A 25,099-nucleotide genomic window follows, 5' to 3' on the forward strand; every position below is an offset into this window, starting at 1 on the left:
AACAGGAAAAGTGCCAGTCAACATTAGGTACACAGAGAGTCACAGCTATAATTTTTATTTTCTCTTTTCTTCTTAAAGTTGGATCATAAGCATTTTCCCTTTATAGTACAGTTGTTAAGGGAAGCACTAGAGCCAGTTTGATTTCAGGCTCCATCACTTACTATGTGACCTTGGAAAAGTGGCTTAACCTATCTGTGCCCTAGTTTCCTTATCTGTGAAATAAGGATAATAATAGTACCTACTTCCTGGGGTTCTTCTTAGGATTAAACAGAATATTTTATGTGTAACTCTAGTAATGTCTAGCACATAGTAAGGGCTCAATGATCTAGTATTACTATTTGTTATACTGTCTTTTTAGCCATCCTTACAATAAGTTTGCATGATTAAGTTGAACAGATATAATACCATTCTCTGCTGTTGGATATTTAATGTGTTTCTGTTTGTAAACACAAAGAAAAGTATTATTCCTAAGAAAATTTTAAAGTCATCTTGAAGTTTAGAGATAAAGTCAGGGCAAGAAATTTAAGAATTAAATGTTGAATAAATAACATTAATATGCTTAAATTGCCTTTAAAAAATCAACATTTCTGTATATATTACAGGGCAATTAACCCATCTCAGAAGTAGGGGGTTTCCCTACTTCTGAGGCAGAGAGCTGGCCTGGATCACTAGGCAAGGTCTTCTAGTCTTTCTGCAGGCGAAGAAGCTGCATCAGCTCTTCTCTCCTACTGCCAGAGAATCTCTGATATAGCACAGCTGAGGGCCAACCCAGCATTTTCAGCTATACTTAGGGATATGTGGTAGGGCAACCATCAAGCCATGTCACCTGATGGGGAAATTATGGGACAGAGATTTCTGCTGTGGTGCTTCAGCCAAGAAAGCTCAAAGTTAGCATTGGTATAAATGAAATATGAACCTACACAGGTCTAGCACCTTCTGTGTGCCAGGCTCTGTAAAATATTCTCTACCATCCTTAGCTCAACTAAATAAGACAGAATTTATTGGCCCCAATTTACAGATGAGGAAACTGAAGCTCAGAGAGGTTCGAGGTTTCCTCCAAGGTCACCCAGCTGGCAGAGTCATGACCCAGATCTGTCTGACTGTGAAGATACAAGCTCTTCCCATGGTACCACAGGATTTTTCAGTTTAATTCAACTTAACAAGCATGGATTAGCACTCACACGTATTACCCCTGCTAGGCACTGAGAACAGAGAACACAGCCCAGTGGGAGAAATAGACAAATTGCAAGTTCTAGTAGTCCTAGTAGTAGGAGGATACACGCCTATGAAAGTAATAAAGCTGTACGGACAGTTCAATTTATCCTGTTGTATATATTTCTGAAAGCCATCCTTAATCCTTTTAGGAAGAGGCCGGGGAGAGATAGATTGATAGATCAGGGTTGTAATCAATGAATAAACAAAGGGCAGTGGGAAAATTGGGATGGAGATTAATTCCCACTCAGAGATCTAGGGAAGTCTTAGAGGATATGGTATTTTGGTTGGGATTTGAGTGTGAGGAAGAATCAGCAAAAGAGTATTGGGAAGGGGCATGACCTGTTCACCCCCTCTCACAACAAAGCTAAAAACAGAATCTTGATTTGTGTGTGCTGTATAGTGGCCTGAAACCAGAACACCCACACACACCTCTCTCATTTTGTGCTCCCCCCCCATTATACATAGATGGACCTACCAAGACACACCCAAAGATACTCACAGACGCAAAAACGCAAAGAAAATATACATAAAACACACACCAGTACACATGCAGATACTTAAAACACAATATATGCAAATAGATACTAGCTTCCATACTCATAAGCTCACGCAAATACATATAATACTCATACACAGACCCACAAAGATGTTTACGCTTTCATACACAAGCACGTACATATTTTCTCCCCACCCACTACTCATGTAGGTAAATACATGCATTTTTTCATTAACATGGACACAGGTTCACATGCAAATCTCATCCTGCCATTCTGGTTGGGGGCCAGTGAATAATGGGAAGCCATGCACGAAGGCAAACATCACGTAGCCGAGGGCCAGGAATGGGCTGGCGATGGGGCTGGGATTAAGCCCTGTCAGATGACAAACCCACCCCGCCTAGCTCCCTCTGAAAGCTGCTGAGCCGAGGCTGCAAGCGCCTGAGCAAGCTCAGGATCCTGGGCGGATGGTGCGAGGCCGCGCGCCAGAATTCCAACCTCACACAGGGTTCAGTGTCAACCAGGGTCAAGCTCTGCTAACAGACCAACCCCAATCCCTGCAATACGCAAGCCGGCTCTGGGGACACACAGGGCTATGGCTTGGGGCTTATCTTAACACAGGACACTGAGAGTAGTCAGCATTAATAAGGGTTTACTGCGGGCCAGGCACTGAGTTAAGCCGTTTCAGTACATAATTCTCACAACAGCTGGGGGGAAGGGGTGGTCAGGGTGGGAGTGGGTTAGGTGTGTAACGTCCTCATTTTAGAGGTGAAACCACTCAGCAGGAAAAAAAAGCAAGAAGTCCCACCCGTCAGTCCAATTTTCCCCAGGGTTTCGGATAAAGTGTGCATGTGAGCCTCTCTCCCCAACGCAGGAACCTTGCACTTTACGCTCCTGGCAGGTCTCTAGACCCCGGGTCCTGCCTGGCACAGCGCCTGGCCCACAGGCAGGTCCCTGGTGACGGCGTGGGTGTTGGTTCAAGAAGGCCCTCAGCAAGGACCTCAGTTTCCCAGTCTCTGAAATGGGAACGGCAGCTCAGACTTCGCAGGGCGGAGGCTAGGCTCGGCTTTCTCGGGCAGCAGAGGCAATGTTGAGCTCTACGGCTAGTCTTGCTGCTGCCACCCTCGCCCATCGCGGGGGTTCCAGCCCAGTCCCAACCCGGGTGCGGCTCCAGCGCCCCATTGTTCAAGAGGGCGGGGAAGCTCCTGAGAGCGGATTCTCCGCCCGGGTCGCTCTTGCAGCCCAATGGAGCAGATGACTTGGCCCGGCGTCTGTCGCGCGGGGCGCGTCCTTTGTCTGCTCCGCGGCGCCCGGTGCCGGAGGCCCGCGCCCCGCTCCTTGGGTAGACAAAGCCCGGGCTGCGGCGAGCCGGATCGGCTGGAGCCGGGCTCGCACCACCCTCCTCCCGCCTTAGTTCCGCCTCCTCTTCTCGGCGCCCTCTGATTGGCCCGTGAGGCTACAAAGAGGCCGAGGAACGGGTGGATCACGTGGGTTAGCGTGACCTCCCATTGGTCAGATGAAGCTGCCAATCGGGGAGGGCGGGCTGTCCGCGCACGGCCGGGTCTCTCCCTCCGCTCTGGGGCCCGCCCGCAGGGCCGGCCGCCTGTCAGAGGGAGGTGGCGATGGTGCGCCCGGTGGCGGTGGCGGCTGCGGCGGCTTTCCTGGTCCGAGTGCAGGGAGAAGATGACTGACTGACTGACTGACTGAATGAATGAATGGGTCGGGACAAGGGTCAGTAGATGTTTCCTGTAAAAGGGCTTTATGGCAAATGTTTTAGGCTTTCTGGGCCATATGATTTCTGTCATATTCAACTGCTATTTGCAGGACAAAAGTAGCCATACAGTGGGGCCGCGGGGCAGGTGGACGCGTCGCCGGGCTCGGGGCTAGGGGGCGAGCCCACTCATCCTTTCTCTAAGGCGACGGCTCCCACGTCTCAGACTCCGAGGACCGGACCCCCTCGCGCTACAGTCTACCGACCTCTGACTGCGTCCTCTTCAGCCCGGTCCCGGGAGACCACCCCTCCTCGGGCGACGTCCGGACCTGCTCTGACCACCCTTCAGGCGCCTCTCGGCCCCTCGTCGACATCCCCTCCGGCGGTGGAACACACTCCGACCACCCCCCGGGCGACGACAAGACCCACGCCCACCACTCTCCCGACGACCACTGGCCCGGTGCCGACCGCCCCTTTAGCGACCACCATTCCGGCGCTCACCACTCCGCAGACCCCGACCCGCGTTCTCCCAGGCAGCAGCAGAGTCCCGCCCACCCCACCTGCCACCGAGCCTCCCACCCCTTCTCCCCCAGGTGAGTCCCAGCTCTTCTTCGCCGGGCAAGACCCTCCCCAGAGGCTGCCCATCCTTACGAGGATAGGGCTCTTGGCTGGAATAGACTATTTCTTGCTCCAAAGATTCCCCAGATTTCGACTCTCAAGGGGAGTTGGGACCAAGCTCCAGCTAACCTGCCTCCCCACCCCCCAGTCTGGAAAGTCTTTTGTTGCCCCTGGGCTGCGCTTCCTCGGGAGGGGGGCGGCTGCCGTGTGGAAGGCATTGCACCCCTTTCCAAACAGGGCTTTCTGGCCTTTGTCAGACACCCAGAATGGGCACAAACTTTTGGGTTCTGTTCGCTCACCCTGTCTCTCAGCCTGCTGTTATTTGGGAAAGTGTGAAAGCCAGCACAGTACCACCTTCAACCGATGGGTCAAAAGCTGGAGTATAAGGGATTCCTCCCAAAGCTCCAGTTTCCTGTTCATTTCTCCTTGTTTCTATAAATATCAGATGTGCATGTGACAGGTGGAAGGGATATTGAGAGGATTTTGTTTACAAACAGTAGTACAGACCAGTTGAGCCCCCACTCCCCCAAAAGAGAGACATTGTAATCCATGTTTTCCCTGCAAATATGTGGATTCAGTAGGTCATTTGGGACAGGTGTGTATCTAGGTTGAGCACATTTATAAATTAGGTTAAATCCCTTCCTTTGCACCATTTTTTCCACCCTTAATTATAACGTCAATATGTTTGGACAAATACACAGTTTAAGCAGGGATACCCATTTTTTTCTCCCTTAAATTAGAATGTTCAATTTTGCTGATGCTGATAAATGCCAATTTCTGTTTAAGTGCATGTAGAAAATAAGATTTTTCCTGCTGTTTGAAGTTTTCAGGCAAAGTCAGAGACAACTCCTATTTTCTCCTTTCATTCTAAAATGGGACTGGAACTAAAATAAAACCCACCTTGTCAAGACATTAGACAAGAGTTTCTGAATTCCTTTGCTTTGAGTTGGGGTGGAGATTTGTCCAAACATTTGTACTTACGTCGAGGGATCTCTGACCTAAATCCTAGGCTCAATGATTTACTGTGGAGTCAGGTATGGACTTCAGACTATAATTGAGTTTGTAGAGAGTTTTCCCACATGATTATTAGTCTTAATACAGGCTTGAATCATGGGTTGGAGCTTAGCATTGACATAAGTAGGAATGTAGATTATCCACCCATAAAAAACCTAAGTTTGCATCTCTTCTAGCTTCAAGGAGTGTATTAACTAGTGGGGTTTTGACTGTAACCTTTTTTGGCCTTTGTATGGAGAGATTGACATATTACTGAGAGACAGGAAGCATGGTGCTTGAGCATATGAACTCTGGAGCCCATTTTTAGGTTTGAATCCTAGCGCTATCCCTTAACTGTGTAATCTTGGGCAGGTCACTTAACCTTTCTTCATCTGTGAATTGAAGATCATAGTACTTACCTCATGGGATTGCTGTGAAGATTAAGTTAATACATTTACAGTACTTAGAACAGTTCCTGGTACAGAGTAAGCACCATGTGTGTTAGCTATCTTTATACTAGGCTTTGTTGTTGTGGGATAGAAAGCATTTGAGGAACCTAGTAGGGACTTGTGGTGATTTTTATTTGTTTTAGTAAAATAGAAAAAGGATGAGTTAGGTTTTCTGGAATTTGAAGCACACAGCATGTAAGTAGCAAGATCACTTATTTTGAATGGTTACTATAAGTCTGTGTAATTGATATTTTACTTTTATTATTTTTATATTGTTATTTTTAAATCACAAAGTAACCATTACTTGCAAAAAATAAAAAAACACAAAAACAAAACAAACAACCAGAAGTCTACAAAGGGAAAAGTGAAAGTCACTACTGCCTCCTGGTTCCAGTCATTCCCTAGAGGTTACTATTGTTAACAGTTTGATCTCTTTTCAGACATTTTCCTGGTCATATATGAACATACACACAGAGTTTTTAAAAATAGTTTTTAAAAACTCAGAATGAAAGAATTCTATAAATATTGTTTGCAGTTTGCTCTATCCACTTAACTATATATCGTGGACTTTTTTTTTCCCACGTTAGTACTTAAGTCTACCTTATTTTTTAACAGTTGCATTTTTCATTATAGGAATGTATCATAATTTATTTAACGAACTCCTTATTCATGGACACTTGGATTGCTCCTGGGCTTCACTTTAAAAAGTACCAGAGAAGAATGTGTTCTTGTTAAATCCATCTTGTATATATTATATTCTCTAATACTTTGGCTGGAGTTTCATAGGCTCCAAGTCAATTCTAAATGAAGTAAAGTTGGATGATTAAGATTTGCCATCTGAACTGTTCATGGACTAACATGTACCTATGTCTGTGGTGGTCTTTGGGTGACAGAAGTTTTAGAAAGATGTCCATCTTCAGCGAATCGGTGTTTTAAAGTTTCTGTAGTTCATACTTTTCTGTAAATTCACTATGGATTGCCTGTGTTTAGTTCTCAGCAGCTGAACTGACTGGACATATTAATAGGTAGTTTTAGCTTCACAGTGATATAATCAGGTGTGGCCTTTCTGTCTGAGCATGGGTTCTAGTCTACTTCAAACAGTAAACACATCTCTCTGACACAAAGAAAACTTCTACCAGAATTTGAGAGACCTAGTTTGGCTTGCAAAGTTGGATTCCCTGGCGTTTGGGTAGATGGTTGTACAGAGTGTTTTATTTTAATGTTCCTCTAAGGACTGAATGCCATTGACGATATATGATTGGATGGTCTTCTAGCTGTTCTTTGAATTAATGAGAATTTCTTTCATAGAGGTCTAGCTAAGAGCTCTTGCTTGCCCCTCAATTAGGGACCTCTTTTATTTACAGGGACACTGATCGCAAACTGAAACTAATTGCTAGCAAGTAGGCACTTTCCTCCTACAGACCTGGCAAAACATTTGGCCGATTGGTTGGTAGGACATTTTAAGAAGGGTGAAGGGAGAGGAGAGACTCTGATACTAGAGAATAATAGCCATCAGCAGTAAGAGACTGATGTGAGGACAGATGTTTGAGTTTTAAAATTATGGGCCTTTAATGCATCTATTTAACAGAACTTGGAGCAATTACTATCTGCTGCTAAGATTCTAGTGTAGATGCAAAAAAAAAAAAAAAAAGTCCTTATGCTTTTCGTTTGTCTGATTATGACAGCCAAGATTGAATGTGGGAATACAGGGGAAAAAGAAATGGACCTTTAGGTCTAGATAGGACTTCAGAAGCCACTATCTCTTAAGGTGGCTCTATATTTTATGAAATACTTCTATAGACATGGATGAAGTGTTTCTCCCCGTAGTTAACACAGACTGGTTCTGTTTCTGCCCTTTGGGGCCATGTACAATAAATCTGCTCTCTCTGTGCCATGATAGTTCTTCAGGGATTCTGGGACAGTGATCATGTTCCTTCTGAGTCTGGACTAAATAACTTCAGCTCTCTCAACTGTTCTTTATGTGACATGGTTTCAGGTTCCCTCACTATCCTGGTCACCCCTCTTCTGGACTTTTTACTCTTTCTGTGTCTCTTTCAAAGTGTGGAGCACAGAGCTGAACATACTATTCCAGATGTGCTCTAACTAGCTGTAGTAGAGAGGGCAGTTACCTTGTTCTTTCTGGATGTTATACTACTGTTGACGTAGTTATGCCTAATCAGAGTAGCATTTTTGGCAGCCACAACTTGTTATTAACTCATTAAGTCCATTAAGATAGCTCAGTCTTTAAAAAAAAAACAACACCACATGTGCTAGATGGGTCTTCCTTCATTCTGGACTTGGAAATTCTTGTTATTTTCTAAAGTATAAGCTGAGGCATTTGCCAAACATGTAAGATTTATTGTGCTACATTTGAGTCATCCTTTTAGATCCCACGTCTGTCAGTGTACCCCACCCAGTTTATTCACATTCACCTACAGGGTGTTCCTATAGTCAGAGTCTAAGGACAAGTTAGAGCAGGTTATTCTTACCTCATAGGGGAGAGTAAATTTATAGATGTTAAACAATTTGGAAGGAAAGGAATAATAGTTTAGATTAGTTCTCAAGGGTCTCTTCCAGCTCTAAAGTTCTGTGATAATTTGATATGCATGATTCGGGGCATATTAATGCCCCCCAAAGAGCCTTAATCATGTATTTGTGATCTAAGTTAAGAGAATAGGCTTAAAGCAAGCCTTAGAATTTAGAGTTTGAAAAATCTGACTATTATGACATGTACATAAAATATTATGAATGGATTTTATTTGAAAAGAACATTCTGGGAATGCGTACTGGGAAATATTTTCTTTATCCTAAAATTAACTGCTAGATTTGGGGTCTTATTTGCTTGTAGTTATTTAAGAAGATACCATTCTTTTAAGGAAATAGAAATTATTCAGCTCCGAAGGTAATGTAGGTTCATAATCTTGTCCAAAACTTGTGGGGCTGGATGTGTTTCAGAATTTAGAATTTTTTGGATTTTAGGAAGTTAATAAATACATCTGATTGAGATCTGGGGCAGCATCCTAAAATCAAACACATGAAAATATCTGCAGCAAAATGCATATATATTCACACTGAGTAGGATAAATAAAGACTGAAAACAGCCTTGCATTTGTTCTAGTCAGACTGTGCTGTCATATGAGTTAAAGAAAAAATTCTGATTTTCGAATCTTCTGGTATTCAGCATCAGGTCTGAGGGATTGTGGACCACTGTTACAGTAATTGCAAACACATATAGTACTTACTATGTCCCAGGCAATGTTCTAAGTGCTTTACATATATGAATTTTTTAATCCTCACAAAAATTAGGTATAATCAAGTTATTCTTTTCCTCATTTTATAGATAAGGAAACTAAAGCTCAGAGAAACCCAGCTGTGGCAGAGCCTGGATGCAAACCCAGTCGTCCTGGTTCCAGAATTCATATTATTTGCATTTAATGAAGTAATTACATAGTAGAGAAGAGAAGGAGACCATTTTGCTAAATATATTGTTTTTTGGGTACTAATCTGAAAAATTTCTATTGTTCTTTGGCATTTATTCCCTTCACTCCATTGTGCACTATTCATTCATCTCCTTGAATTTTTCTGTTTCACAATTTTACAACTGTGATTTTAAATTATAGCTCTAATTCTTCCTTCAATTCAGTTCTAATATGGTCTGTGATAGAGAAAATTTTGACTGTAGTCTTTTCAGGGCCTGGCCCATGGACTTCTTAAATTCACTATATCTCATTCCTGGCATAAGTACCTAGCTTTCTGTAGAATTTCCTTTGTCTCATTAGTTTCTGGAACAGCATAGTTAAACTCCAGAACATTAGTTTCAAATCTTTTGAATTATGTCCCCAGGAAGCCTTCTGGCTAATTGAAAATTTGCACATTGAATTAATCTGACTGGGTCTTTTTATCTTGATTTTTTAAAAGACCCATAAAATTAAAGTGTGCATTACTTTTCATCTCAGCATTTCTAAACATGTATGTATTAAGTTCCAGACGTGCTGGCACCCTTATAAAAAGAATGGAAGAAAAGTATCACGGTGCTGTTTCTACTGATGGCTAAATTATGGCTAAGAGATTACTGCTCTAGGGCACTTAATAGATCAGAAGAGAATAGATATGTAAGATCTTGTTTGGCTGAAAGACAGTGTTAGATGGTATTTTAAGTTATAAACAGCTTTAATTTATACTTTTTGTCTCAATCTTGATTTTTGTTTTCTGTAGAATGTTATAAAAGTCTGTATTAATGTTGAGATCATGTTATGGGCACCTCTTCTGCGGTAAGTCTTTTTTTTACGAATACCTTTTGGTTTATATGTTTTTCACTAGAAACAACTACCCTAATTGCCCTGTTAACTTTGAAGGGAGATGTTTTAAAAATTGTGACAAAAAAGATAATGTCTGGATACATATGTGTTTAGATGACAGTAAAAGTATGTTCAAAATAATTATCCTTTTAGATATATCTAAGTACATGTGATAAATTTGTGTCAAAATAATCCCTCTGGTAATGCCACTGTTCCAAAGATAATTATTATTGTCAGGATTATTTTTTCAGGTCTCAGACATCTTTATGTGCACTTGAAATATTTGGAGACTCTCCCTTGCTTACTTTTTCACTTTAAACTCCTATATGTTTCTCTCACTCTTGTCTCTTATTCTTGACCTCATCTATTCTTTCATGTTCTTTAAGGAACCAAATTATTCTTTCTGTTTAACAATTTACCACTTTGTCCTCCTTCAGTGCCTCCTCAAAGCCCAATTCTTCCAAAAAGTCTTTCTGGAGGAACAAAAGGTCCTTGAAGATGTCCTGGTAACAGAGTGCACAGGGTTGAACACTTTGCACTCAGAACAAAACCTGTCTTTCTCTGTGACTTTGACTTTTTTCTTTGAATTTGTTTTTAGTCTATTTAATTTATTATTAAGCTCACTTGATAAGAAAATGTCATTATTTATATAATATTCAGGACATGCTATTAATTTTCTCTTTTTGAAAAAATGGGAAAAAACGAGAGAAAAGATTTTGGTTTTGTTCTGGGGTCTTCTTTATTGCCCAGTTCTTTTTTTTTTCTTTTCCCTTCGCCTGAGGAATAAAAAACTATCATAACAGAGGTTATGTGCCTCAAAAAAAAAAATCAAGTATTTTGAATAAGTAGCAAATTTCTTTTTCTATTTATAAATTATATGAGCTGTCTTTTGGGGAGAGGGAAGAGTAGGTGGATTGGGGCTACATACCAGTATGAAAGGTTTAATTTAGTTGAGAAACAAATGTTTGATCCTTTGAATGACAAAATTTCCTCTGTAGAAATCTAATTAAAGTTAATAGTGAACAGAGAGCTTCTACTAGTTAACAAGCATGCAGTGTTTTGTGGTTTATAAGGTGCTCTTAGAATCTCCAAGACTCTGACATCCATATTTTGTTAATTTCTGGGTATCATATGAGTGAAGAAAGGCTTGGCTTCTGTCCTCTGTTGGTACTTTTATAGGTGAACAGTGACAAAATCTCTATAGGTTTTTGGTGAGTTTCACATTTGATATTTTGTATTTCAAACTGTTGTCTTTTAAATTTATTTCATTGAATGTAAATATTTGACTGAATTAGTTACCCATATTTACAGGATAGAAAAATGGTATTCAAAGAAGAGGATTACTTTTTATTCTCTTTCCTAGGAACCATATGGGGCTGAATGTTATGGAAAGAGCCCATTAGTAATTCAAAGTAAATGGTGATGGAGATAACAAAGGTGATGGAGATAACAAATGATGATGGAGGTAACAAATAGTGATGGAGATAACTTGATTAGGAGGGCTCATGTAAATATGATTTACTTCTTTCCAAGTGTAGGAATCCGTTTGAAATTATCTTAACATACTACTTCAATTGTATTGCTTCAAGTCACTGTGTTAGTAGCAAAGAGATGTACTCTCTCACCTCTCATTTCTAATCTAATATTTAACACTTTGATAGGAAAGATAATTAATATTACTTTAGCATATATTATATGTCTAGTTGCTTACCAGGACTTAAAAAAATACTTCATGTTATTTAAATCTTAAACAATGCAGTAGTTAAATATTATTATCCTTAATGGATGGCAAATACTCAGATTTAGAAATGTAAAGTAGCTTGCTCAGGTTTTTAAAGTTCATAAGGGTAGAGATTTCTGTTTGTTTTGTTCACAATTGTATCCCCAATGACCAGCCCAGAATAGAGTCTCAATAAATATTTGATGATTGAATGAGTGAAGAAATAATGGTTTATAGCTATACTATAATTGCCATGTGTTCTCGAGGAAAATAATGTATTCTCATGTCCTTTCTCCTTAGTTTAGAAATGAACTTTTCTCCTTCTTTTCCCCTTTACTACTTTGGGCAAGTAGAGTTCTTTGGAATCCAGCAAGTTACATTAATTAATTATATATTTTTTTTGTTAGCATAACTTAGTCCCTTCTATTTTTCTTAAAGCAAGAACAGCAATAGACAAAAGGACATCTGATGACTTTTGTAGAAAGAAAGAGTAGCTAAGTTGGAAAAGCTGAGCACTTGTCTGTAAGATGTGGGACTTTAAGTTCTTCCCCTGTTCTTTTATCAGTTCTGTGATCTTGGTGAAGTAATTTCATCTGTAAAATGGGAGCGTTAGACTAGATTTGCAGTTTTTAAACTGTGTTATTTGGGGACCTTGTGTTCCTTGGTTTGGGACCAGTATAAGGAATGTGGAGGCCAAGTAGGTCTGCTTTTGGGCCCTCCACCCCAACCCTCACTCCCACATCACCACGCACACTTTGTCTCCATTATCATCTGATCTATAAATGCTGGATTTCTTTCAGTAAAGACTATTTTTTTTTGGTAAAAACATTTGAAATAGGAATTCTTCTCTAAAATTCTATGATAAAGAAATTATGGTAACCTATGAACTATTATGTAAGCATTAAAATGCTTCCATTATGTTTAGTAGCATTATACATAGGAGGAGAGAAATATACTAAAACATTAAGTGGCTAAAGCTAAATAATGGGACTATGGGTCATATTAATTGCCTTCTTTGTGTTTTCTGAATTTTTCAATTTTTTTTTCAGCGAATATATCCAATTTTAATTTTATCGTCACAAAAATAAATGAATAAAATAAAAAAGTGAATAAAAAGTTGTGATAAGCTTGGTAAGCCTTTACTTACATGAGATCAAGTTAAGTTACCCAGGGCCACTTAACTGTAATTTCTGCCATTGACTTCCCATTTTGGTTTGCATCAGAGATATTTGCTAATCTCAGTGAGTTGTGGTTTTGAAGAAACGAGATTGCTGAAGACAATACTCAAGAAATGAAACTTTCCTGAGGCCTGACAAACCTTACACATATGGTAGGGATGACATATCTAAGATTTGGTACCATTAGGGGAAATTTAACTAAGATCTTAGAAGAGACTGAAAACAGAGATGATTCTTTATCCGTTTTATTCTTTATAGGGAATTTAAAATATGCACTTAAAATTAATTAAAGTAGCTTATTGAATTAATTAAAGTAGATCTTGTTTAAATTGTGCAAAATTTGAATTCATGGCATTGTTCACAACCTTTACCAATAGAAGATCTTTGATTAGTTATTCCTTTAAAGATATAGAGCTCTCAAAAGTTTGGTTTCAGTTTGTCCATATGTTTTGCAATTAGATCAGATGGGATTGTAACATCTGTTCTATATGATATCCTTGCCAGGGAGACAGCTAAGCTCCGAGGGAAAGGAAACTTATTCAATTGGAAAAGGAACATATTCTGACTAGTCATAGGGAAAATGATAAGGAATACGAATGTTTTCAACCTGTCTGGAGTATGGTAATAATTTTTATTTAGTAAATTTTAGACTTTTTAGATAACTGACGTTGGAAACCTTTGTTTCAGTCTTGCATGCGTCCTAGAAACTGGCATATTACCAGGGATCTTCTTCGATTTTTACCATTTAAGAAAATCTAGTGCTTTTACTTGAAGTGCGTGAGCAAAATAAAGAGGTTAGAAGTGGTGTTGTTAACTGTTACAGGAGAAGATCATGTTCTGTATGACCATTTTAATTTTGGAAATAGTCTTTAAAGGTGAAATTCCTTAAAAAATATTATAGGGAAAGTTTAAATATTGGCTTCTCTAAAGGAAATTGGATGAACTGAGTAGCTTTTAGCTTCTCTTCGGTTCTATCATTTGTAGGGAGGTAATGGTCGTTTGGGGAGGGTTAATGGACAAAATGAGAGATAAGAGTGGATGCTTGATAATCCAATATATTTATCCTATTTTATTGTTTTTTTGAAGCTTGATTAGAGGAAGGCTTTGGGCTTTTTCTTCCATAGATTTCTCATTTGACTTCATTATAATCCTACAGCGTGTTTGATTTATCTGTTCTATATGAACTGCATTAACCATATGGCTCCACCATCTATTGATGTGTGGCTTAATGAATAGTTATAAAGTGTTCCAAAAACACAAAGCAATCTAGCTGTTGGGTATTATTATACTGAATTGTTGGTACATTGCCTGCAAACCTACCCTGTTCAACTGGTTTTAGTTTTTAAGTTAGTTTGTTGCTTCAACTTGTCCATAAAGGCAGAGCCGAATAATTCAGCTAATCAGTGGAATAGCAGAAGAACTAAAGTCCAGTCTTTATTTCCATTTACTTTGTGAGTTCTTGAGCACATTTTTTAAAAAATGGTTCTGTGACTTAGTTTCTCTAACTATAAAATGGAGCCTGTTACTTTCTTCTAGTGTCCCAAGGTTTTTTAGAAGTTACATATGTAAATTATAGTGGGTTTTTCTCAAATACAAAGGCTTTACAGAATTCAAACTGTTTTCTGGTATCCTTTTCTCTTTACATGATTTATATAGCTTAAAATGTAATGCGAACAAGATAGCTTTTGATTAAACACAACAAGGAAGTAAACACATGTGTTTACAGGTGGCTTCTTTATGCAAAAAAATTTTTATGATACTTTGGAGTTAACATATTTGTATAGGTTATAGACAATTATGTTATGGCATTTTCCAAAGGTTTGGGATTCTTCAGTATTGTTTTTCTCATGTACTACCTTGAGAAAATAAAAATAATTCTTAGCTCGTATTAAACTCATAAACTAAGCCGTGCTTTTATAGTTCTTTAATATTATTTTTAATTTATTGCTTTAGAATGGATTCTACTTAATTTTTTTATGATTATAAAAATAATATATATTCATTTTAGAAAATATAATGATGTGTAAAGACAAAAAATGAACCCAGAGATAACTACTAAAGTTAACATTTTAGTGATAACTACAGAATTTTTTTACATCGATTCTTATTCTTATTCTATCTCCCTCCCTACCATTGAGATAATTCTGTTTGGATGTATTGCTTTGAAATTGCTCTTTAGCATGTTTCAAATATTTTAACATTGTGAAATGGGACCTTTTCAAATAAAGTTGAAAGTAGTACTATTATAATTTAAATGATCAAACTCTGCTTACTACATTCAAGTTACTATATTAGATACCTCTTAATAGTTACTGAAAAACACCATACCATAAAGCTTTTTTAATTACTAAGTTTAATATTTTATTACTGTGTACATTGCTCCATTTCTAACAGCAATAAATGAGATCGCTTATTTGTTATGAAAACAGGTGTGGGCTGGATTTGGCACTCTTCTGAAGTCAAGTGTATGACAGATCAAAATGGAAAAAAATTCATCACTTTTATTTGTCATGTCACCAAAAAGAATGTAAATCCATTTTGAATAGAGATCTCAGACTCCATACGATGCTTTTCTTGAGACTTGGTACTCCTCAGCAGAACCAAACCAGTGATTATTTTTCTTGCATCTGTTCCAGCATAAGCATGATTCTTCTTGGGTTCAAGTGGGCCCTGAAAGCCCAAAGCCCAGTGCTCTTGAACCAAGCCAAGCATTTAGTATTTTTGATTCTGTGATGAAAGAAGTCAAGGTGCCCATCTGCCCAGCTCATACATTGCCAAAAAAAGGCCTAGGTGCTGTGCTAAAGAATAGTGTGGCTTATGCCTTCAGGAAACAGATATCTACCTTACACAATGATCCCTATTCTCTGAAATTTATGAAGAAAAGGCTATAACTTGTTTTAAAATTTAATTTTATTATTAGTTTAAAAAGGCTATAACTTTTAAATCAGGGCAATATGAACCATAGCGTTATTGAGAGAGGGCTAAATTATTAATGCATGTAAAACAATTCAGAAGTGCTTAGTAATCAATACATACATTAATAATCAGCACATAGTAGACACTCAGAGTTAGCTATCATTATTAATAGTTTTTATTACCTAGGTCACAGTGTTCGAAAAACAGCAGAGAGAACTTTGTCAATTCTAGATTAATTGACACAGTCTGTAGACTGGCATCACATTGGTAACCAGGAAGATTTGCACATTATCACAGATCAACATTTTCTAATGGGTGGTTTTAAGATGCAGAGTAGGACCAATATGCTTAACCACATCCTATCCTGTCAGAGCAGCCCAGGTCAAACGAAAATTATCCTGTGACATGATGCAGGTACAACAGTACTGGTACTGCTCAGAACTGGACTAAATGGAAACTATTTTCTTTAAAAAATTTTTTTTTAATTTAAGTATGGTTGGTATATAATATTATATTGGTTATATTAGTTTCAGGTGTACAATGTAGTGATTTGAAATTTTTATACCTTACAGTGTGATCACCCCACTTATACTAGTAAACATCTGTCACCATGCAAACTTATCACATTGTTATTGACTATATTCCCCGTCTCCTTTTCATTCATCTCCCAACCCCCTCCCTTCTGGTAACCATCTGTTTAGTGTCAAAAATGATGGTTAGATGTCAGGAAGTAGGTGGCAATGCCTTAACCATCTGCATATTGTCAGGCCTGAGGACCTCTTTCATATTTGTTAAAGGGAGTGCTAAATTTCCCTCCTTTCATACAGCAGTGGAAGCTATTTTCAAAAAGCAAATGTAAAGATAGGACTCCAGGAATCATTGAAACAGCTATTGTCCAATTCTGGCAGATGTATACTCTTCTGGGATCTTTTATAGGTATCAAGCTCTAGCCACGAATGACCCACTAAAGTGAAAATAAGACTGGCCTATAGAAAGACACGACCACTCAATTTTATATTGGTTACACATTGACATTTTTGAAAGCCTGCCAAATACAACATGCACATACACAGTACAAGTCACATAATCTCCCTGGGCTTCTATACCATCATCTGTAACTTGAGTGTAATAGTACTAACCTAATAGGGTTCTTGAGTGTTGACCTAGAATTCAAACCCAGCTCTGTCTGACTTAAAAGTCTGTGTTCTTTTTTTCTTTTGACTAAATTGTGTTGCATTGCCAAAGCAGATGGGAGTAGCAGAAAATGAAATAAAGCAGTCAGTGGTTACAGAGCACATTTTGGGTTGTTTTTATCGCCTTCCCTAGCCGCCCCCCAGCAAGCCCATACATCGTTCTTCTCAGCACTTGTTCTAAATTACACAGTGACTCAGGTTTGATTTCAGTAGCTACTGTGAAAATGAAAATTAGATCAAAGAGTGTTTCTCAGAGGTGGATATGGAGGTGGGGAGAGGAGATAATGGAAATTAAATGAGAGTAAACAGGTAGACAACCATGATAAATGTACAGCAGACCTGAACAGTAACTGGGAGGTTGTCAACCCAGTGCTAACAGAGACAGTGTAATGCTTATTAGCTTTTGGCAACACATACCACACACTGCAAAATAGTAGTATTGATTGTTCTTGCCTTGGCAATAAAACCTTTTATCTTTAATTTAATATGGACTCTAGATCAAGATGCTGATGTAAAACAATATGTTGTAAAAAATAGCAGGTGATATTTAATTTTATAAAAGTCATAGAAGAATCTCAGACGTGCAGATGTAATTCATAGTTCTGCCAGTCACCTGAGGATGCATTCCCCCTCTCCCAGATCAGATGAAGGAAAAACTGTTATTTTCAGTATAGACCCAGCTAGTTCTGATCTGTTTGCAAAATGTATTGACAGATGGTATACACAGTTTTGGAGGACTTGTATTTATTAAAAAGAATTACATAGCTTGAGTTTATATGGCATCAGGACTCAACAATAACAACAATAACAAGTGTACAAGCACAGTGGTCAGGACGAACTATGCAACTATAGCTGTGGAGAATACATATACAGTGCAAAACCTAGTCATAGACTCCTAGTTAAGAATTTAATGTGATAATGATACATCAGTATAATTCTTCTATTTAATCACATAAGTGATTCCAGCCCATAATGCTTAAGTTTCTTAATATGACTTAAAATGTCTCTACAATCTGTCTCTGTAGTTATTTCCTACCACCCTTCTCCTTATGCTCTAAACGTCGGCAGAATCAAATTGCTTATATTTCCTCGCAAATACCATGCTTATTATTATTAATAAAGCAATCATCTGTGTCAGATGATTGATAAGAGCTTTAAATGAATTATCATGACCTTGCTTAATTCTCAAAGAACCTAATAAGAAATATGTATTATTATCCCCACTTTATTAAGCAGAAATTGAGGTTTGAGAATTTAAATACACTAAGCAAGAAATCATTGCTAGTAAAATATAGAACCTTGATTCAAATTCAGATCTGTCTAGCTTCAGAGCCTCCTCTCTTAATCACTAAGCTAACTGGCCTCTGATTACTTTGCTTATGCTGTTCCCTCTGCTTGGAATGCCCTTCTCTTCAGTTTTAATAAGGGCCTTAATTGTAAGCAACAGAAAACAATGCTTGCTGATTTAATCAGAAACAGAATTTATTAAAAGGATATTGAAGAGTTCACAGAATCTCCAGGGGAACCAAATTCAGGACATGAGCTAGAAATAATGCCCAGTTGTGTCACAGAGAGGTCCACTGAATATGCCACTGACACTACCACTGAACATTAGTGGCTGTAGTTTGCACCACCAACACTGCAGACGGGTACTGGATGCAATAGCAAGTACTGCTGCCATTTATCACGTGGCAGCCACCTTCCCCTCTGCCACCAGAGCCTCATGCTCATTGCTTTGAATCATTAGTTTCTCATTCTAAACCAGATGAAGGTGAATGTGATTGTGAGAGCCTCAATTTCTTGCCCATGTCCTGGATATAAGGGGAATGGGAAAAAAATAATCTGGTACTATGAACCTTTGTGGTGTGATAGCAAGGCTTAAAAGATTGAGAATTCCATCAAATAGGAATTCTGAAATAGTAGGAAATTAGACTATGACGCCAGGTTACCAAAAATAATAACAGATGTCTACCACATCCCTTTCTTTCATCTGACAAATGTATTTGTCCTTGAAAAACATCCATGCAGCCTCCTTTACTGTTGTACCTTGCATAGTCTAATTTTATATTTTTTAATTACTTGATTTTTAAGGATTCTTGTTTTAAGTATCATTTGTTTATGTTAACTGACTCTTCTATACCTTGTTATCAAGTAGTTTATTGGCTATGGCTTATTGATGTTTGTACTCTTTAACATCTACCTTGGACAGTGTTCAGCGCATACATAGTAAGTACTTGATAAATAGTTGAACTGAATGGAGGCATAAATCCTCCCCACCTACCACCACTAGAATGCAAGTTCCATAAGGGCAGGGACTTTTTTCTTTGTCTGTCTGCTTCTCTTTTTGTTAATTACTGTACCCCCAGCACCCAGATTAATTCCTAGCATGTGGTAGGACCTCAGTAAATATTTACTGACTAAATGGATTCTCCTAAATAGTAAATTAATTATCTCTGAGAATGACACAGGCAGAAAGTTCTTGGATTGTGAATGGCTGAATTCACAGTATTATTTGAGACTTTCCAACTAGATCGCATACAATATGAGGCCAGAAACTGCCTTGTTTATCTCTGGTTACCTCTTCCTTCTATCCAGAAGCATAATCAGAAAAGGGCAATTCGGAATTCTTTCCCAGACTTACCACTATAGTCACTAGCCGCAAAAATGGCCTCAAGTACCATATCTGCTTGACATAAAACCTTTTTGTGTTTCCTTTTGTATAACTAGCTATATCCTGAGATTGCATCTATCCTGGGAAGAAAAGGCTGTTGGGCAAACTGTCCTGTATCCTGTTTTAAAATATAATAACCTAGGGCAGTAGCATTTCACTTTGAAGAAATGAGGAAATGAAGGCCCATAATGGTGAAATTATTCTTACAAAGGCCATGGAATAGCAGAGACGTACCGAGATCAGAATGCTATAGCTTTTAGAGGTTAGCTCTTGGGAGAGAACAGAAGCACAACTATGTCAAGCTGAAAGAGAACTTTTGTTCAAGCTCATTAAAAAAGTATTATTATTAGTGATAACTATCATCTCTGGAGCTAGCCTGCCTAGATTTGAATCATTTTCTCTTCCACTGACTAGCTGTGTGACCTGGGGCTGTGCCTCAGTTTTCTCAGCTGTAAAATGAGCATAATAATAGCATCTACCTCACAGGATTATTATGAGGATTAAACGATAACATATACGAAGTATTTAAAATGCCTGGCATAAGTAGGCCTTCTAAATATTAGCCGTTCTTGGTATTACTCTATTCTGAATATTTACTTTCACTACTTCTACTCTTTTTGATTCTTTACTATCTCTCGTCCTTTCAATTCTGAATTTGTGGTGTTACCCTGTTTTACAGAAAACCCAAGTCTGAAATCAAGTTAAATTGTTTGTCCAACACTTACATAGCTGCGAAGTACTAGTTAGTTGGGACTCAAACCCAAATCTGTCTTATTTTTGAAGCTCTTTCTATCATGGCAAATTAACATGTGAAAGTAGATTGAGTTTAATGTGCTCTATTATATCCTTCTAACCACTGTTGTTCATTTGAATAAATCTTTTTCCCTTGCCACTTTCACTCTCTTTTCTGATTTGTAGTCATTGTTTTTCTGTCTATACCCTAAATCTGTTTACCACCCTTGTTGGTTTTCCTCTTAGTCTTTGGATTTGTAGTAGAAAGTATGCACTTTACCTGAAAGGCCAAAGCATATCATCCTTACATACTACTATTTTAATTTCACATTCATTTTTTTGTTAGACTAATTGATCTGTATTGTGAATTGGTTTCAGGAAGAGAAGACTTAGATATCTATTACGAGTCAGATAAATAATTTTTATACATTTTAGCTAGGATGGCATTTAAGGACAAATTGTATAATTCCAAAACTTAGGTCCATTTCAGTTAGTATAAAAGGTGACCCACAAATTTGTCAGAAATAGAGACAATATCAAATACTATTGAGTTGCTACAAGAACTTTGCAACTTAGTAAAGTACTTTTGTGTGTGTTACTACAAGAACTTTGAGTTGCTACAAGAACTTTGCAACTTAGTAAAGTACTTTCGTGTGTGTTACTCATTATGTAACTTGTGCATAAAACTTCTATTGAGAAATTCCAAATGGACTCCAGACATTTGTTCCAAAAAAAAAAAAAAAAGGTTAAACTTACTGTTTTAGAGAATTATTATTTCTCTTAACATATGATCTTTCTTGTTAACAACAGGCCCTTTAATAGTTTATCAGAAAATGAGGATTTCTCTTTCAATATTTCATTTAGTGGATAATCTCATATGATAGATCACTCATTTAGAAATACACACACTTAAAATCAGTGATTAAATAGTCTTGAGGGACTAAAGCCACAAGTGTCAGGAAGCTATTACTTTGTATTTCCTTATTGCTTAACCAATCTTTTTTTTTCTTCTTCTTCTTTTTTTTAACCAGACAAGATTTCAGATCCTCTTTTCACCTGTTATTTTTCTGTCTTGCCATGTTTAAACTGGCTTTCAACTATGTTTTACTAAGATGGTTCAGTTTTACTAAGACTTTGCATTTATTTTTATTTAAGTAATAGGGAAAAGAGTATGCTTTTGTCAATATGTTTACATTGGGCTTTCCATGTTAAAGTGAGTTTCCTCTATTTATTGGATCTTTATTAATCACCTGCTATGCACTTAGAGCTGGACTAGAGAGATCCTGCAGAGACAAATAAGGTATGGTTTCTGCCCTTGAGGACGTAGTGGAGGATACGGAAAATCAGACTCCAGAATAAGTTCCATCACAGTGACATTCACATACTGCAGGAGCAAAGAGGGGACTCCTCATGCAGACATCTGGGAATTGCGAGTGACGGGTGGTGTCCAAGAAGGCTTTCTGGAGGAAGTTTTCTTGGAGCTGAGTCTTGAGGTGGAGGAGAGGGAATGGCACTCTGGGAAAAGGGAGCAGCATGTGAAAAGGTATGGAGGTAAGAAAGCTCACATGCAGCCTGTTCAGAGAGCTGAAGACCTGAGTGGCTTATGTAGGGAAGGAGAGGGTATGTGAGGGTAGCACAGGGAATGGTGGAATTTTCAGCAGTTGTGAAGTGATGAGGTGCTTTAAATGTCACGCTTAGAAATTTATTCTAAAAGTGATAAAGAAGTATAAGCCCCAAAGTGACATAGTAAGGTTTGTGATTTAGATCAGCCTGGAAACTACAGTGTACTCCTGAAAGAGTAAATGATCCCCCGCAAAGATAATTAGAGGCCACTCTCTCTCTAAATTTTTTCCAGCATTAATTTTTGATTAAAGGGTTTACATACTAAGGTAATGTAATAATAAGAGGTGGGCATGAATTAGTTTTCTGTCCTTTCTTATTATGCAAACATTTGAAACCTATTTTGCTTGTTGTTGGTGTAACTAATATACAGACTTGGCAAATAAAGCCAGCAATTGATGCTGGACCTCTTAATGGATCTGCTGTTAGACTGAACCCACCCAAGCCCTTCTGTGTGCCAGGTTCTGTGCTAGGATCTGAGGATAGACTGGCGAATGACTTAGGTATTTACGGTCTGATGGAGGAACAGACTTTGTATGCTTTAGGATACTTAAGTATTAGATTCCTTTGCATACATTTTCACTTTTCGCCTTTACCTCAAACCTTCAAAGTATGGGTGAGGAAACCAAGGATAAGGAAGGTTCCCCCCGCTCCTCCACCTAATTGTGAAATAATTGACATACAACATTGTGTTAGTTTAAGATGTGATGATTTGATATATACATATATTGCAAAATGGTTTGCACAGTTAAGATTAGTTAATATATCCTTCATCTGACATAATTACTGTTTTGTTGTTGTGGGAATATTAAAGCTGTACTAAGAGAGGTGTTTAATTTAGTCAAGGTCATATAATAATGAATGGTAACTAACTGTAATTCAATATTTGATCAACCTAACTTCAAAAGTTTTTAAACCACTCCCCTTTCCCACTACTTTCCCTGACAAAGCCATGCATATATATTTTGGAGCCTAAAGTAGTTTTCTTCCTCTTTTCTCTGAATTCTTTCCAATACTACCCAAAACCAGTACTGTCAAGCCTTGAAGTATCCAGTCATCGGTGGTTAAAGGTGCAGGTTCTAAAGTCATATTGTCTGGATTCAAATCTCAGCTCTCTTAGCTCTCTAAGTCTATCAGCCTACTTCATGAATACTGTTAGGAGATAATGTTGCTAAAGCACTTAAAACAGTGAAAGCATAGGGAGAAAGAATTCAATAAATGTTAGTTGTTAAAATCGTCTTTGGAATAGCAACTCATTTATTTTCCAAACATTCAGGAAATTTCATTAAAATGCATTTAAACCAACCTACCTTATTCAGATTAATCTTGATGAAGTGCTTTTGCCTAGCATGCTTATTTGAAATCTGACCTCTTGTTCAGGGGATCAATGAATGACCTTGTAATCATAAACAAAAACTTAAGAGAATATACCTGTGAAAGTAGCATAAAGACACTTGAAAACTTTATTATGGAAAAATTCGAAAATATACACATGTTAACTCAATAGTGTAATGGCCTCTCTCATACCTATCACCTACCCAGATAACCATCTAGGCCATTCCTGCCTCATTTATCTCCCCCATCCATTTACCTTCCTCCTGTATTATTTTGAATAAATTTCAGACATCTTATATTTTGTCAATGAATATTTCAGAATGTATTTCTAAATTATAAGGCTTCTCCTATTTTTCTTAAATAGCTACAATGATGTTATCATACCTAAACAAAAAAAATTGAACAATTTCTTAGTATCATCAAATATAGAGTCAGCAGAGTGCTTTCTTTATGATTAGGGGGAAATTTTTTTTAAAACTAAATCTAAAGACTTGATCATTTTTTGGGAGAGGTAATGAAAGTTGGTAGCTTTCTTATTGTTTCTGACATTGCTAGATACTATACTTTGCTATACTTTGTATAGCCCAACTGAGGATGAAAACTAGCAATATAAGTTCTCCTTGAATTTTTGGGTAGGATTGGTTACTACATGTTATTATCCAGGTTTAACATGTGAGTAAACTGACTCAAAGAAATGATTTGGTCGTATAAACTGCAAACAACTTGTGCTGAAATTTGTTATTTGAACAATGTTCATTCCATAAATGTTTATTGAGTTCAAGAAACTTACTATTTACACTTCTTTTAAAATATTTATGGCCTATATTATTTTTATAACAAAGACATTCTTCTCTTTGATCACCTAATTTCTTCCATCTTTTGTTGTCTTAGAATTTTAAAGTACTTTCCCCCACCTCTGTCCTACCCTAATTTTTAGCTAGTGTAGTGACTATAGGGCTAATACAGGGGAAATTTTGGGCTCCAGCAGGGGGTCAATTGCAACTGTGAAAACAACTCAGGCAAATGGTCTATTGATAGTGGAACTTTTCATTATAAAAAGTTCTTTTCAAATTCCAGGATATTGGTTGCTTGGTCACTGAAGAGTCTGCACTACCATTCACTAGCACCCTGGGTGTCTGAGCAGACCTGGTTAGGAATGTACTGCTCATATTGAATGAGAAAAAGGGTTAGAGAAGCTGCCTCAAACATTGCATCACCCAAGTCAAACATTCTACGTCTGATATATAGTTAGTACAAAACATTAGTCTTTTAGAATATACCCTACCATACAAATAATTTTTATTTTGAATAGTTCCATCTTTGACTATAGCCACATATTTTTTACTACACACTTAACATATACATTATGACTTCTAGAGAGCATTGGTGAAAGCTTATTGCTTTCTTGGTCTCCATTGGTGAGTAAAATTGTTTTAATGTGTCAGATCTGGTGTTGTCAACAAAATATCCCAGTGTACCTACCTTTTTTATTACCGCTTAAAATTTTTTAAGCCTTTGGACCTTATAATTTCCCCAAAGTTTTGCATACTGTCTGCTTAACAATTAGCAGAAAGGAGAGTGCCAATGAAATATGTCTTTGATATTAGTTCAGTTACATATCCAGAATGTTTATTCCCTTTGGCTTTCCAACTGAGGGAGCTGGGCATGAACTCCTCCTTTGGAAAATATCTGAGTGGGCAGACGTGTTTGCCACATTGCTCTCATTGTCTGTCTTTGTTTATTCAGCTGAAAAGCTGTACTTGTCTCTTATCCACGAATCCCAAGGTCTCAGAAGCTGTTAAAATGGGTAGAAAAATTGTTCTGGGAAGGGAAAGGGTACATCAGATATTGACATCATGTATAATGAAGGTGCTCTCTTAGGGAACAACATAATGACTTTAGGTGGCTATAAAGCACAACTCTGATAACATTTATTATGGCCCAGTTTTATTAGGG

General features: G+C 37.9%; 1 protein-coding gene and 1 non-coding gene across 2 annotated transcripts in view; one reads left to right on the plus strand and one right to left on the minus strand.

The window, feature by feature from the left end:
* Positions 1 to 3,331: 3,331 nt before the first annotated feature.
* The window catches only part of MEGF9 (multiple EGF like domains 9), an 82,004-nt gene continuing 60,236 nt past the window's right edge, over positions 3,332 to 25,099 (plus strand). Inside the window, exons 1-2 of the mRNA XM_006917132.3 lie at positions 3,332 to 3,379; positions 3,545 to 4,013. Of these exons, the coding sequence (XP_006917194.1) occupies positions 3,332 to 3,379; positions 3,545 to 4,013 (517 nt within the window). The remainder of the gene's footprint in view (positions 3,380 to 3,544; positions 4,014 to 25,099) is intronic.
* On the minus strand, positions 16,297 to 16,422 carry LOC112484072. Its single transcript, XR_003047879.1, has one exon. It is a non-coding gene; the product is annotated as a U6atac minor spliceosomal RNA (small nuclear RNA).

Source organism: Pteropus alecto, unplaced genomic scaffold (assembly GCF_000325575.1).
Source record: "Pteropus alecto unplaced genomic scaffold, ASM32557v1 scaffold226, whole genome shotgun sequence".
NCBI classification, from domain to species: domain Eukaryota; kingdom Metazoa; phylum Chordata; class Mammalia; order Chiroptera; family Pteropodidae; genus Pteropus; species Pteropus alecto.